We start from the raw sequence: 15,537 nt of genomic DNA, 5'->3' as shown, positions 1-15,537 counted from the left end.
GTGACCTATCAGGATCAAAAACTAAAGGAGGCACTGATTCGCCTCACAAAGAGGCTCAGAGGAAGTTCACGTTTGAAGGCAACACGGGAAGCTGGGACGAGAACAACTGTCCTGGGGCCACACTTGGCTGTCCGCCAGAGGGGAGGTGGGGAGTTGTGCTGAGCACCACATGGAAGGCACAAAGATGGGGACCAGCACGGGCGGGGCTGGCGGATAGAAGGCATTCGAGTCGGGCTGCACAGACAACGGTCACAGCACTCAGACGCCCTTCCCAGGCCACCATGCACAGAAGAGGAAAGCAGGGTCCCATTGGTGGCATGAGGCTCTCACTGGCACGTTGACACCAACACCGAGGGCGAATGTGGCACGGGCCTCGAGCCTGCCCCGAACGGCCACCTCTGCTCCCTCAGGTCACAGCAGAGCTGGTCCCAGCCTCTCGGGGTACAAACCACAAAGCCAGAGTGCGCTGGCAGAAAGGACTCAGCTTTGTGTTTAGTGGGGCCACCTGACAATGGGGGGCAGGGCTGCCGATTCAGGGGAACCGGGGTAGGTACCCGCCCAACAGCACACTCATGAACTCGGAGGCACGGGTTTTCTGGGTTTACTAGACACATCAGCTTTATCAATTTTAAAGTGCTCCTTCTGGAGAAAGTGTGTGACTCCTCCTCCTCTTTGGGGACCAAGCTCTCTGTGGAGGCACACACACGCCACAGACACCTGGAACTCAGGATCCACTCGTGCACGTGTCTGGGACGACCCAGAACAACATGCCACGTGGGGACTCCTGCTGATGCAGGACTGAGGACTGGCCAGGCCCGGAAACAAGCCATGGGAGAGAGCACGCTGCTCTAAGTCACAGAAAATAGGCAGTGAGGACAGAAGCAGCTATTAAGAGAAAAAGAAGCTACTTGACACCACAGGTTACGTTTCTGCAGAGACACCAGACCTCTCCTTTTGCATTTTCTTCTCACATCAGCTCGCACATCTTCTCAGTGTCAGCAAAACGACCGACTAGAGAAAGGTTCCGTGATCACTCACCACTAGGTACATCACCTGGCCTCAGCCAGGGTCCCTGGCTCTGCGCCCGCCCGCCACTGCACCCACCGGGCACCACAGTGGCCAGGAAAGAAGGGGCAACTAAGACAGGACTCGGGCAGGTCACCTCAAGCAGTCGGTGCCCTTAGGAGGCAGCCCTACAGAGGTCACTGGTGTCCCCCCCGCCACCCGTGTTTGCTCAGGACCAATGCGGGGACATCTGCAGTCATGCGGAAACAGGCTAAGTGTGACATACTCGACTAGGTGACACTATCTATACACACAGCACCACACCCAAAATCCAAAATAAGCCTGGAATGGATTCTGAGATCCACAGCAAATAGTAACGTGTAAACCGAAAATGTACTTTACCTGATAGATAAAACCACTCATCCTAGGACTGGCAGATAACATCAGCAAACTATTTGGGAAGAGCAGAAGGTATCTCTCATTCTTTTCCTAACGTAAAAGAACAAACAAATCCAAGTAATTTGTTTCAAAACACACAGATGTGAGAACAAGTATTTATATTAAGCGTTATGAAACATACTGAACGTCCTTCCAACAAATTTTATCAGCTAAATTAAATGCAAACAGAATTATGATAAAGTCTCAGACTCACTGGCAGCCCACGTAGCATCTTTTAAAAACAACTGGGTTAAGGAGTTCAGCTTTGCCATTAACTCTTTTTCATCTAAAATTTTCTTTTTATGGTTGAGAGAACAGAACTTGTCGAGTTTGGGTGCTGTGGGGAAGAACAGGTGGGCCTTTCAAGCTCGAGGGGAGGGTAGGATAAAATGTTAAAATCAACTGAATGATTCCTGGCACTTCCCTTAAAGCCCAATCAATTCAATATTGTTTTTGTCCATGCTGTAAACCTTACCTAGTTTACATGAAAGATTTAAAAGCATCTATATTAAAAACCATTTGCTTCAATGGGGGGGGGGGGGGGATGCCCCAGAGAGACCACAATAAAGGACGCAAGTTTCCAGGAACGTAAAGGAGACCAAAACGAGGAACGCAGACGGCCCTTTCCCAAGCTGCCATTTCCACGCTGCCCACAGAAGCCCAGGGGTCAGGACGCAGGGTCCTCAGGCAGACTCCTCAGACTCCAGCCACATGCCAACTGTGCTGGAAACCGGTCCTGCACTCTGAGCCTGTCTAGGGGGACTTCTCACACTCTGTTCCCGAAGACGCCCCACACACTTGTGGGGCTCAGAGCACAGGCTCGAGACCCTCCACTCGTGTCCCCAGCCACTCTGCACAGCAGAGCACGTGGCCGTGGGGCTCCTGCCCTGCATACCTCACTCCCGGCGCACTGGACCATGACCTGGGACATGTAAACGACGTTGCCCAGGGTCGTGATGTCATCTCCCTCCCAGCTCCGGATGGCTTCTGTCAGGATCTGCAACTCCAGCTCCTTCCTTTTCCGCACCTCCTGACACTGCGCCTGGGACACACACCACCACGGTCAGGAGGTACGGGAGCCCCCAGAACCTCAACTACCAGCCACGCGACTTTGAGACACATCATCTGCTGAATGAGAAAGCGTTCAATTCACAGGCACAGAAGTAAGAGCTCTGGAACGAGAGACACGGCTTTAGAACAATACAGCAGATCTCGCTACTTCTAGAAGAAAAAATGCAGATTGGACAAGAAGAGACTTTCTGGCTTTACTGGTCTCTGCTGGCACAAGGACTGAGCAGGGGCCAGGAGTGCATGCTGCACGTGAGGTAAGTTAGGCATGTTCCAGAAACACCGGCAGCATGGCAGCAGGGTGAAGGAGCGGGACCACCTGGTCCTCACCGAAGACACAGCCCACAGAGCAAGACCTTCATAAGGAACTATCGTGTCATGACTTTTTAAAGGTTAAACGATCATTTTCTGGTGTCGACAGCCCAGTAAAGCATGCAAATTTACCACCACGGTAAATAAACTACCGTGATTATTTTGTATTTGAATACACCCAAATTCTCGCTCTCATTTTCTTTCATCACCTAACTTTTTTAGGGAATAAATTTTTCTACATTCATCGGTCATAATAACGCTGAGGGAAAAAAATCATAATATGCCCAGTCACTTACTGAGAGGTTTTTGAAGGCAGTCATGGATTTCTGAATATCTTGTCTATCTGGATGATAATCCTTTGAATAAAAGAAAACACTATTAGCTTTCATGAGGCAAATTGTTTTCTTCAAAAGGCACTCTAGAGACTAGCTTGAAACTTTCCCAACCCTTTCAACCCACAATAGGTCTTATTCTTCTCAGCACTGAAGTGTTATTCGTACTCTTGTGGGCCCAGTAGACTTTGGGGAAACCGTGGTCTAGAAGACAAAAGCCCAGGGGCAGCTGGGTGGCCGAGTCAGTTAAGCCTCTGACTCTTGATTTCAGCTCAAGTCATGATCTCATGGTTCGTGGGATTGAGCCCATGTTGGGATCTGTGCTGACGGTGTGGGGCCTACTTGAGATTCTCTTCTCCCTCTCGCTCTCTGTCATGCTGTCTCGGTCTCTAAATAAATAAACGTTAAAAAAAAAAAAAAAAAAAAAAAAGACAAAAACCCATGGCAGGACTCAGCACCTCCTCCCAGCACTGGCCTTGCTGAGGCTCTAAACCACAACAGCAGAGGGGGTTGGCAAGGAAGGGGGCCAGCAGGCCCACCCTTCATAGAGAAAGTTCGCCAACCTGCACCCATACACAGCAACTTAAACCCAAGTTTCTGCCAGGCCTGCGGTCTGCTTTTCAAAACTAAGATAAATACCCATCACGAACGGATTGATTCTTTCACTCTTATTACTGTATAAACGCTATGCTTACCATTTGTAACCAAGTGTTCCTAACCGGACACCTCAACACTACTTAAATCTGAGCTTAACGTTTCGTAGCTTTTGGAGACTTTTCTAACAGCAGCCGTGGGTGACAGAGATCAAGGAAGACATGTAATTTTGTAGAGGGAGGGGAAGGAGAAAACACCATTTAACAAAATCGTTTTGAAAATCCTTCAAGTTAAAAACCTTTGCAAAAACACTTCTGTCGGTTCCCGCCTCTGACACAGACGGCGAGCTTCCCTGACGGGGGCGGAGGGCCCCCGAGCGGCAGCACACAACAAGCAGTACCTCCATGTGTCTCTCCAGCTCCTTGAGCAACGTGGGGTACTTGTCCAGGCGCATGAACGGTCTGCTGAGGCCGGTGGTCAGCACCAGGATCCCCGGGCTGCTGGCGCCTCTGGTCTCCATGAACTCTCCCAGCTGCTCGCTGAGCGGAGAGTGTGGACGGAGTAGTGGTTAGAGCCCGCACACAGACAGGGGAAAGGCCCACCCTGCCGGCAGCACCGGGTTGGGCAGCTAACGGGTGCTTAGAGCTCTTTGTGCTTAGAGCCACACTGGCGCCGGCTACATTGAGACACCAAACGCGAACACCCCCAGAAGGCTCATGCCATCACTCTGGCTACGGGCAAATCCAGCTGGGCATAACCCGGCACGGGTGGTCCGCTAAGCAAACTCACACCTTCCATTCACGGAGGCCACCTGAGCAAGCCTAGTCCACAGCTGAGCTAGAAGATGGCCATCCTCTGGGTCCCTCGAGCTGGTGACACAAAGTAAAAGATGCTTTACGGCCACAATGAAGTGAACCGGGGCGCAGATGCCCTGGCTGCACAGGAGGCCGCCCAACAGCCCCGAAGCATTCTGTGCAAGCAGCAGGCACGAGGCAGCACCATCAAGTAACGGACTCTTCCACTTAGGCTTTAAAATGTCAAAAGCACAGTCACATCACCACCTCGCTTAGCCTCATGGTAGAGCACGACCACACTTGTAGATAAGGAGACTGAACGCATATCTGGAAATCCAAAAGCTGAAAGCCGTGCCTGCCTATCTCCCCACTCCTGCCACTTTCACCACGCTGCTCATCTAACCTGGTGACCAGCAAGGCCCTCGTGAGGCCTCCATGCTCATGCACTCCAGGTTGGCCCCAAATGTTCCAGTTCAACAGCCACGGCATCCGGAATGACCCATGAAGGTCCGGCGTGCAGCTGTGAGCATCACGCTTGGTCACCCGCATCAGGACTCATGCCGGGGACTGAAGGTCTGGCACCTGCGTCCCTAGTGCACGCGACGTTCGGGGTCCAGGCTAGAAGCCCCACCTGTGTTCCTCACTGTTGCCCCTGTACACCACTCGAGACGGGGGGAGTGAGGGGCAGACAGGCTGGGAGAGGAACAGGCAGCAGCTCAGGTCACCCCTGTGAAGAGCAGGGTGACCGCTGAGCCCCCACGTCACACTGTGAAGGACATTATACATGAAGCCAAAAAATGTGAGAATCCCTAAGAATATCAGAGCACATCAGTCCTCAGTGCAGGCTGCCTGATCTGACCTCAGGGACCCAGCCACTGCCTCACCTCCTCCGTCCCTTCCTTCCCAACTCAGCTACACCTGCCCACCACCCAAGCTTCTTGGGAACATCAGCCACACTCAGTGCTCCTGGTGAAAACATGTACAGTACTTAGGCTAAAGCACCTGAAACTGCTAGTTCAAAAGTAACAAGCAAGAGTAGTTTCCTACAGTTCAACTAAACACAGCTCACGTTGGAAACATCAAGACAAGAATCGGTGTTGGCACAGCCTGCCTCTTACCCAACCACAAGTGACCTCACGTCAACTCTGCGACCACACCTACCAGGGAAAGCGATTCACTTAACCGAACCAACTCAGAAATAAATGGTTTCAAACTTCAGGTTGAAAACCAATCAATCACTATGAAGCTAGTCTTACGTTTCCTACACATGCAAGGCTTCTTTAGAAAGCTACTGCTCCCTAAAATTGGGTTAACAAAAATTAGGAGGCCTGGTTAAGCACAGGATGCTGCACTGCAGTGAGAGCGCACGACTGGGCTATGTGAACACAGCAACGGTGTGGTTAGCAGTACCTGCCAGCTGCCTGCCTACCCACCTATTCAACCACCGATACACACACACCCCCATATACATCCATACACACACACATATACATGCATACACACATACATCCACACACACTCATATACATCCATACACACACACACATACACATGCATACACACATACATACACACACAGACATACACATACATGCATACACACATGCATATACACACAAATATACATCCATACACAAATAAACACACATATACTTCCACACACCATATACATGCATACATATACGTACATACACACACACATCCATATACATCCATCCATACACCCATACACACATATACATCCATACACACACACATACATCCACACATACGCATACATCCATACACACACATATATACACACACCCATACACATATACCCACACATATACACACACATCCATACATATCCATACACACACACATATGTGCATACACCCATACATCCTTACACACATATATACAAATACATCCATACACACATGCATATACACATACACACAACCATATACACACATACATACGTATACATACATACACACATCCACATACATATACATCCATACACACACACACACCCATACATCCATATCCACACATACACCCATACACATACATCCATACACACATACACACACACACACCCATACATACACCCATCCATCTACATCCATCCATATACACACACAGACATATACATGCATACATGCATACATACATACATTTACAGGTTTTTAAATCAACCTTTTAAAGAAACATATATACGTATTTTGAAGGTATTATCAAAGTCAAAGCAAATTATAAAAAAGGGAGGTTTCACCTAATCCTAATTATAAAAACAATACTCTTACAAGGACAAGAAAATGATTTTCATCCCTGTAGCTCAGCCCTTCATGGTGATACAACTTAAAACCAAAGAAGTTGTTGAGCCTTCTCTGGTGGTGTGTCGGTGTGTGTGCGTGCGCACAAGACATGAGTCAACATATCTGTGTTCAGAACCCCAGGTCTTCAGAGGATGGTTCTGTCAGGAGAATCCTGGGACTTCAAGGACAGAAACCTGGCACGGTGGTGGCCCAGGGTCCACGCCAGGGACCGTGGGGCTCTGTTAGCCATGAGCAGCACCCGGGAGCACCTGTGCCGCCTCCCTTCTTCCACACGGACTTCTCTCCTCTAGGAGGGGCAGGTAGCCAAGGAGTGCCCCCAGGAGGATCCTCCCAGCCACTCCCCTGTGCTCAGCTTAAATGGAGGGACAACTGCAGAAAGGCCTGGGAATGACAGAGGAAAGGGGACTACGGCTGGGGCATCCGAATCCCCAGCAACGGCACCTTGGCCTGCCACACGGCGTCATTAGCACACACACCCAGACGGGAAGGCACCCAGTGGGTGTGGAGGTCTCCATCGTCCTTGCCAACAGGTGGGGGCTGACCCGAAGTAGGGCCTGGGAGCCCAGGGTCTGGCCCCTCTGGCTGTAACTGCTTTGTGTCTCACACACATGGAGCCTGTGCCACTCTCCTCACTTCTCATTCCTCAGCAATGGCCATCTCCTCCAATTACCCTACCCGTCCCTACACAGGAGGGTGAAATGACAGCTTTACAGGGGAGAAATGCAGGTGTTACCAGCATTTCTCTAAGTGTTGGACAACTGATCAAGCACAGTCCCATAAAATCAAAACTTTATAGTACTAGGAGTACATTTCGACTCCTTTACTTTTTTTAAGAGACCTAGAGACTGCATGGGGTGGGGGAAGGGTGAGGGACGGGGGGAGGAAGGGTGAGGGACGGGGGGTGGAGAGGGTGAGGGACGGGGGGAGGAAGGGTGAGGGACGGGGGGTGGAGAGGGTGAGGGACGGGGGGTGGAGAGGGTGAGGGACGGGGGGGAAGAGGGTGAGGGACGGGGGGGAAGAGGGTGAGGGACGGGGGGGAGAGGGTGAGGGACGGGGGGCGGGAGAGGGTGAGGGACGGGGGGGGAAGAGGGTGAGGGACGGGGGGGGAAGAGGGTGAGGGACGGGGGGAAGAGGGTGAGGGACGGGGGGGAAGAGGGTGAGGGACGGGGGGGAAGAGGGTGAGGGACGGGGGGGGGGAGAGGGTGAGGGACGGGGGGGAAGAGGGTGAGGGACGGGGGGGAAGAGGGTGAGGGACGGGGGGGGAAGAGGGTGAGGGACGGGGGGGGAAGAGGGTGAGGGACGGGGGGGGAAGAGGGTGAGGGACGGGGGGGAAGAGGGTGAGGGACGGGGGGGGAAGAGGGTGAGGGACGGGGGGGGAAGAGGGTGAGGGACGGGGGGGGAAGAGGGTGAGGGACGGGGGGGGGAAGAGGGTGAGGGACGGGGGGGGGAAGAGGGTGAGGGACGGGGGGCGGGAAGAGGGTGAGGGACGGGGGGGAAGAGGGTGAGGGACGGGGGGGGAAGAGGGTGAGGGACGGGGGGGAAGAGGGTGAGGGACGGGGGGGGAAGAGGGTGAGGGACGGGGGGGGAAGAGGGTGAGGGACGGGGGGGAAGAGGGTGAGGGACGGGGGGGAAGAGGGTGAGGGACGGGGGGGAAGAGGGTGAGGGACGGGGGGGGGGAAGAGGGTGAGGGGGGGGGAAGAGGGTGAGGGACGGGGGGGGAAGAGGGTGAGGGACGGGGGGGGAAGAGGGTGAGGGACGGGGGGGGGAAGAGGGTGAGGGACGGGGGGGGAAGAGGGTGAGGGACGGGGGGGGAAGAGGGTGAGGGACGGGGGGGGAAGAGGGTGAGGGACGGGGGGGGAAGAGGGTGAGGGACGGGGGGGAAGAGGGTGAGGGACGGGGGGGAAGAGGGTGAGGGACGGGGGGGAAGAGGGTGAGGGACGGGGGGGAAGAGGGTGAGGGGAAGAGGGGGGAGTGGGGGGAAGGGGGAGTGGGGGGAGGGGGGAGGGGGGGAGGGGGGAGGGGGGAGGGGGAGGGGGAGGGGGGAAGGGGGAAGAGGGGGGATAAAGAGAGGAAAGGAGGGGGAGAGAGAAAGGGAGGGAGTGGGAGGGAGAGAAAGAGAGAGAAACCCCAAGCAGGCTCCATGCTCAGAGCCTGACACAGGGCTCAAACCCACCAACCAGGAGATCATAACCTGAGCCAAGATCAGGAATTGGACACTCAACCAACTGAGCCACCCAGGTGCCCCTCAACTCCTTTAACTATAATCCATGCAGGGCCTTTCCACCCACAAGAAAAACCACAAAGAAGTCTATTCAGAATAGTCATGTTTGATATTACGGGATATGAAATTTTCTAACTGTATTTATGGCAGAGAAAAAGTACCAGAACTAAGTTCTATTCCTCACCCCTCCAGAAACTAAGAATTTAAGAGAAATTTATGCAAACCAAAGTAACTTCTTCCAACATCCATGATCTTAGAAGGCCACAACATGTGCAGTTCAGTCTTTACAGATCGTGTTCTATTTTAAATCTAGCACAATAAAACAAAACAGCTGGTTCCAGCCGCTTCGGCAAACAATGGCTCTTTCAGCTTAATTTCTACTGATGCTGGTAACCTTACACAGCACATCTCCCCTGCAGTTACTGAAAGGACACTGTGGACTCCAACAAAAGGAACAAGCACGCAGAGAACTACCATGTAGCCAAGCAAAAAGTTAACAATTACAGTGCCGGGAAAAAACAAAACTCATTTTACAGACTGAATTATGAAACCTAACTCATTCAAAATAGGCAGAGGCAGCCAGGAACATACATCTGCTATCGCGATGACGTGAAGGGTACCTATAAGTTCTTACTCCAAAGCATGGGCAGTTCTGTGCAGGCATTCCTAAGATTCACACTCAGACTTTAAGCACAACAAACAATCCTATGATTGCAAACAAAGCCTGTACAACTTCAGATCAGTACACTGAATCAATCCTTCAAAAATATACTGAAGCACAGAACAGATTAACCTGTAAGCATGGCAGCTTTTAAGACGTCAACGTGCATAGGAAGCAGGACAGAGGTTACAGGTTAAGACGCCAGATGAAACGTGGTGAAAAGGGCCAACCACAATCCCGTCTCAAGTTACCAACTTACGCTTGGGAAGCAGGGTCTGACTGGCGGGCAGAGCGGGGCCCCTCACTGCCCAGAGACCTCAGGAGGGCACACAGGCAGCGCATCCTGCCCGGCCAGGCGCCCACAGGCCCGAGGCTGGCCCTCCCAGAACAGGCCTTGTTCCCCCCACCCCGCGACACACCGTGGGGAGGTGGCACAGAGCTTTGCCCCGTCATCGTGGGGACAGGCGGCACCGACATTCCAGTGGGGACGCAAAGGGTCACTGCCGTAATAGCACACGAGAGGGATAAACAGCACCTACGCGCAGGCGTCTCCCTTCAAAGTCTGAACGTTTTTGGAAACTAACAGTCTGAATCACTTTAAATGTGGCCTTCCGGACTCACTTCTACAGGGGAAAATATTTACCATCAGCCCCAACACTGTCCACCCTACCCACACTCTCTATACTCCCAGCCTGAACCACACCCCCCAAAAGGGAGGGAGAATGACAATTTTACCCTAACATCCTGTTTGCTTTCTATAGATCTCCTCCACTGCCACATCACTAATTCCTAATCCCTAATTGTGAGTCTCACAAACACAAAGGTAATCCTTGCATTTAACTTCTGTGGACATCCTAATTCCCAGGAGGAGGTGGCAGAACACTCACGGGCACACAGGCTTCGTGGTTTTAGGAAGGTATACACCCACACAGCCACCCCCCCGGCACAAAGGCGAGGAGGCAGACTTAACAGGAGAGCATGCCACAGTCCTTCGGGGTTCCCTTCTGTGAACCCTGTACATCCTGACCTCCCTTTCTTTGGCCCCCAGCAGAGGTGTACTCCTTCGTTTTAGTGCACACGGAGACCCTGCGGTATCTGAGCACGCCCAGAAAGTCAACACACAGGGTCCTCCACAGGGGTGCAGATGGGACCACAATTAGCATTCATGCTGGAGCACTCACCTCGCTCACCCGGATCCGGTCTACACGTTTTGCTTACTGCTTACAATAACCCTACCAATCGGCACTCACAGAAGGGATCTAAAACCCAGGGAAAGCAGGGCACTTACCCATAGCTCACCAGCTGAGTTTGAGGCAGGGCTCAAACCAGGCCAAAACAAGCCAGAGGCCCTCCCTCCACTGCCACCGAACCAGCCACACTCACAGGATGGTACACTTGAGCCTCAGCTCAGTTTACAAAGAGCCCAGCCATGTCTGCTTACCAACAGTCCTTAAGTTTTAAGTTGAAATACCTCATTAACTATTTAATTATAACTGGGGCGCCTGCATAGCTCAGTCAGTTAAGCATCTGACTCTTGATTTTGGCTCAGGTCATCATCTCACGGTTGTGGGTTTGAGTCCCACCTCGGGCTGTGACTCTGACAGTACAGAGTCAGCTTGGGATCCTCTCTCCCTGCCCCTTCCCCACTTGCACTGTATCTCTCTCAAAACTAAATCAACTTAAAAAATATATACTTGGGGCACCTGGGTGGCTCAGTCGGTTAAGCGCCCGACTTCGGCTCAGGTCATGATCTTGTGGTTTGTGAGTTTGAGCCCCTCGTTGGGCTCTATGCTGACAGCTCACAGCTTGGGGCCTGCTTCAGATTCTGTGTCTCCCTCTCTCTGCCCCGCCCATGCTCATGCTCTGTCCCTCAATAATAAACATTAAAAAAACTTTTAACTAAAATTAAAATTACATATGTATGTATGTATATACATACACACACACACACACACGCACACACTTAACTAGGGACACGTGGGTGGCTCAGTCGGTTGAACAACCGATTTCAGCTCAGGTCACGATCTTACCAGTTGTGAGTTTGAGCCCTGCGTCAGGCTCTGTGCTGACAGCTGGCAGCCTGGAGCCTGCTTCAAATTCTGTGTCTCCTTCTCCCTCTCCACCCCTCCCCCACTCACTCTCTCGCTCTCAAAACATTAGAAAAAAATTTGTAATATATATAACTTTAACTTACCCTTCATGCTACTAAAATTTTTGTTCATTTATGGTTTAAAAAAATTTTTAAACTGCTGTTTTCAAAAGTCACTGTGAAAATTTTCCTAACACACTTAACTAAAAGTTCATGCCTGAGAAGCAGAAACAGAATCTCTGTGCTCAGAGCGGCCCCGGCCAGTGACTGAGCCACTCTTCCAGCACCTTCCGGTTCTTGGGAAAAGACATGGGCTTTTCTCGCCAAACCAGCAGGAATCTGTTCAGTCTGTTTCACTTGTTTTAATTTTGTTCCAGGTTGAAAAGCTGAAGCCAATGGTCTCCAATTTAAGGTTGTACCTGTAAGACCCAGCCCTAATTTTATTTTATTTTTTTACAGTTCTCTTTACATAACACACCCAAAGTATAGGAGTATTGTACAGATGAGCTAATAAGCTCCTCTAACACAACAGAAGAATATCTAACATGTGCAAAGCAGAATGCAGGGAGACACTCAGTTCTGTGCTCATGACAGGTAATTTTCATATAGGCTACAATTCATTCCAAACCACACATGGTTGCTCACACGTGTGTTCAGACTACCGTTAAGCAATGAAAGTTCCTATGATAAATGTATCCTATGCACTGCTCTCAGGCCAGGCCCGTATGACTACTGAGTGCATGAAATGTGGCTAGTCGAACTGAATTTTTAATTATTTAATTAATGCTTAAATGAATTTAAATCTAAATTTACACAGCTACGTCATTAGGTACCAAAGCCCTAGAGATATGGCCTTGCAATTTTTGGGCATAGAATAATGTAGAGTTTGAAGAGCACACTCAGCACTACCAAAATATTTTCTCTGCCAGGCATTTTATATTTTTATACACACACACACACACACACACACACACACTGAAACCTTGAATCGCAAGTAACTTGCTTTGTGAGTATTCTGCAAGACAAGCAAACATTTCTAATAAATTTTAACTTGATAAACGAGCAATGTCTTGCAATACAAGCCCTATCGGACGCCAAATGTCACATGATCACAACCAAGTCAATGGTTCCTGAAACTCGCTTTGATGTATGAGTGCTCTGGGCTACAAGCATGTTTTCCAAACAAATTATGCTCATAAACCGAGGTTCTACTACATAAAAACAATTTATGTATACAGATACATAAATATATATGTATACACATACACACACACGCACACGCACACACACACACACAGTAAAACCTTGGCATATGTGTAATTATGTATACTGGCCCTAATTTTCAATCCAGCATTTTCTCTCACAGCCTAATCTAATTACACTCCATACTTCCACTCTTAGGAACTAGAAGAAATGGGATTCTGGCATCCTGGATTTAGCCTACAGCTCCATTCCAGAACCCTACCAGCTCCTCAAATCCACTTTCCCAAGGGCTCCAGGCTGAAGGGAGACTTTGGAAACACCGTTTTCTACTCCAAAAATGCTACTCAGAACCTCAGAGACCCCGTACCAATGCTTCTCAGGCACTCAGCTTAAGAGGTAATTAAAACACAATAATCGTTGAACAAACAAGTGAATACCAGCACTGTATTTCGTGTAACGTGTGGCCCACACAAGCCAACGTGGGGGGAACCCCTTGCCAAGAAGTCCCTGCCCTCCAGGGAAGGGTGTCTGGCAAGCGCACCTGTGCTCCGTGAGAACGTTCACTGCAGACGGGTGGTTGGCACAATACGCAAGGTACAAGGTTTTCATCTGTGGCATCAGATTTAAAAAGCATCCTCCAACTCTCTGCTGAGCTTCTGGCAACCTAGAGATACACAACACAAGGGAAATAATCCTAAGTTTCATAGAAAGAAAACTGCCAAGTAATGAACACAAAATCTGAGAACTCCTTGTAGACCACCTCCGTGAAAACAAAATCTACAAATCCCAGAACCTAAGTGTTCACACCGGCAGTCCAGCAGGGAGAGGTATCTACCTCGAAAGCGGCTCTGCTAGGAAGCACCAAACTAACGCCCTTCCTTTTCTCCAGCATCCAGCCGCCACAACCCACCTGCGCACAGCACAGCCAAAATGCCACAAGGCCGACTTTGGATGGTGGGAGAAATGCAGATCATGAACCTTTAAGTTTTGTGCAAAAGGAGAATTATAAAACATGACTACTTGTTGGCAAGGTTTCTACTTAAGCAGCATCAAGACGCGTGCATGCGCGTGGGCACACACACACTACAGCCCGCCTTCCCTTCAGGTAAAAGCTGGAGAAGAGCACAGCCACAGACCCATCTCCTCCCAGGTCTAGGCCAGGGCAGTTGCTGAGCCTGGAAAGGCCGTGAGCTCACAGTAACAGGAAGAACAGAAAGCGATGATCAGCACCACCAGTGGAAGCAGAAACGCGCACGTGGGGCCGTCCTAACCAGACAGGCACGGCCAACTCCAAGATGGAGGCCAAGCCCTCAGCTGGGCGCAATCATCTACAACATTCCACCTCCGGCTACAGCCTCACCATTCCTATCAAATGGACTTCTCCCTCCTGCAGATACACAAACCTTGAACAAAATATAAAACCAACCTCTGCAGGTGGTAGAGCATCAGGGAGGAAGATTCTGGAGACGGCTGGCATTTGGAGAAGGAAAGGACACAGGGTGTGTCTCCGGTTCTCTGTACCTCGGGGCCAATGGCGGCCAAGGCTGGCTTGCGTAGGGCAGCTAAACCCCAAGAGAAAACCACAGGATCTGGCTGAACATGAGCTGATGGGACGCGGGCGGAGGGGACGACGACACCTCGGACTGTGAACCTGAGCTCTGCTCCGATCTGAGGACTTTCAGAACACTCACGATCAAAGCTAAGGGGAAAGGTTGATCAGGAAAGCTCATCTCCGACCCTCTGCTCTCCTGTTCCACCATGGCAAATCCAACATCTCATGCCAACGCACCGTGCCCTTGAGGAACTCAACCGAAACAACACCTAAGTCCTACTGAGTAAAGAGCCAACACAGGCCTGACTGAGTGCTGGACTCTCAGCTCATGTTCCCTCCCTGAATTTCAGCATTCAGAGCCGTACATCTGCGGTGCAGACGGGGAGATTCACGTGCTTTCACAAGCCTGAGGGGAGGCCCAGAAGAGGTGCCACAAACGTACTGTAAAAATACGAACTCCTTCAGTCCAAGTTCTCGACAGCCGGTGGGGGAAGCAGGGGCAAACGCCGACTTCCACTTGCACACCCTGGGGCTGGCCTCCTGCAAAGACCCCAAACTGAGGGCCAATCACCTTCATTTACCAAAAGGAAAACAGTGATTGCCAAACTCCTCTCTTCATGGCCACCTAAGTCAGGCCACTCACATGAACCAAACCGCCCCAGGAGGAAGCAACGTGAATTTGTCTGAAGGCCAGCACTCACTCTGCGCTTCCCCTGCACACCTTCCGGGATGAAGGGCCTGGAGGGGCCTGGAACCTACTCCGAGCACAGCCAGCTGTGCGCCTGGGGCCCAGGGGGCAGAGCACCCCTCGCCACTTCCCAGACTAAGACAAGAAACTACAGGAAGGACAAACCAGAGACCAACCAGATCCCAAGAGAAAAAGTTACCTCATCCTTCTGTCGGCTAAAGAAATAGAAATTGCAATAACAAGTGCCCCCCTCTTG

At 51.1% G+C, this 15,537-nt stretch overlaps 1 protein-coding gene across 12 annotated transcripts in view; it reads right to left on the bottom strand.

Annotated features, from left to right (window-relative positions):
• The window catches only part of ARHGEF7 (Rho guanine nucleotide exchange factor 7), a 134,948-nt gene that overhangs the window by 24,368 nt on the left and 95,043 nt on the right, over positions 1-15,537 (bottom strand). For all 12 annotated transcript variants that reach the window (XM_027065228.2, XM_027065234.2, XM_027065229.2 and 9 more), the window contains 5 exons: positions 13,583-13,705; positions 4,150-4,288; positions 3,120-3,179; positions 2,339-2,485; positions 1,408-1,494 (listed from right to left, as the gene is read on the bottom strand). In XM_027065228.2, the coding sequence (XP_026921029.1) occupies positions 1,408-1,494; positions 2,339-2,485; positions 3,120-3,179; positions 4,150-4,288; positions 13,583-13,705 (556 nt within the window). The remainder of the gene's footprint in view (positions 1-1,407; positions 1,495-2,338; positions 2,486-3,119; positions 3,180-4,149; positions 4,289-13,582; positions 13,706-15,537) is intronic.

Source organism: Acinonyx jubatus, chromosome A1, assembly GCF_027475565.1.
Source record: "Acinonyx jubatus isolate Ajub_Pintada_27869175 chromosome A1, VMU_Ajub_asm_v1.0, whole genome shotgun sequence".
Lineage (NCBI taxonomy): Eukaryota > Metazoa > Chordata > Mammalia > Carnivora > Felidae > Acinonyx > Acinonyx jubatus.
The sequence above is the reverse complement of the archived record's forward strand: the minus strand, read 5'-3'. Positions and strand labels throughout refer to the sequence as shown.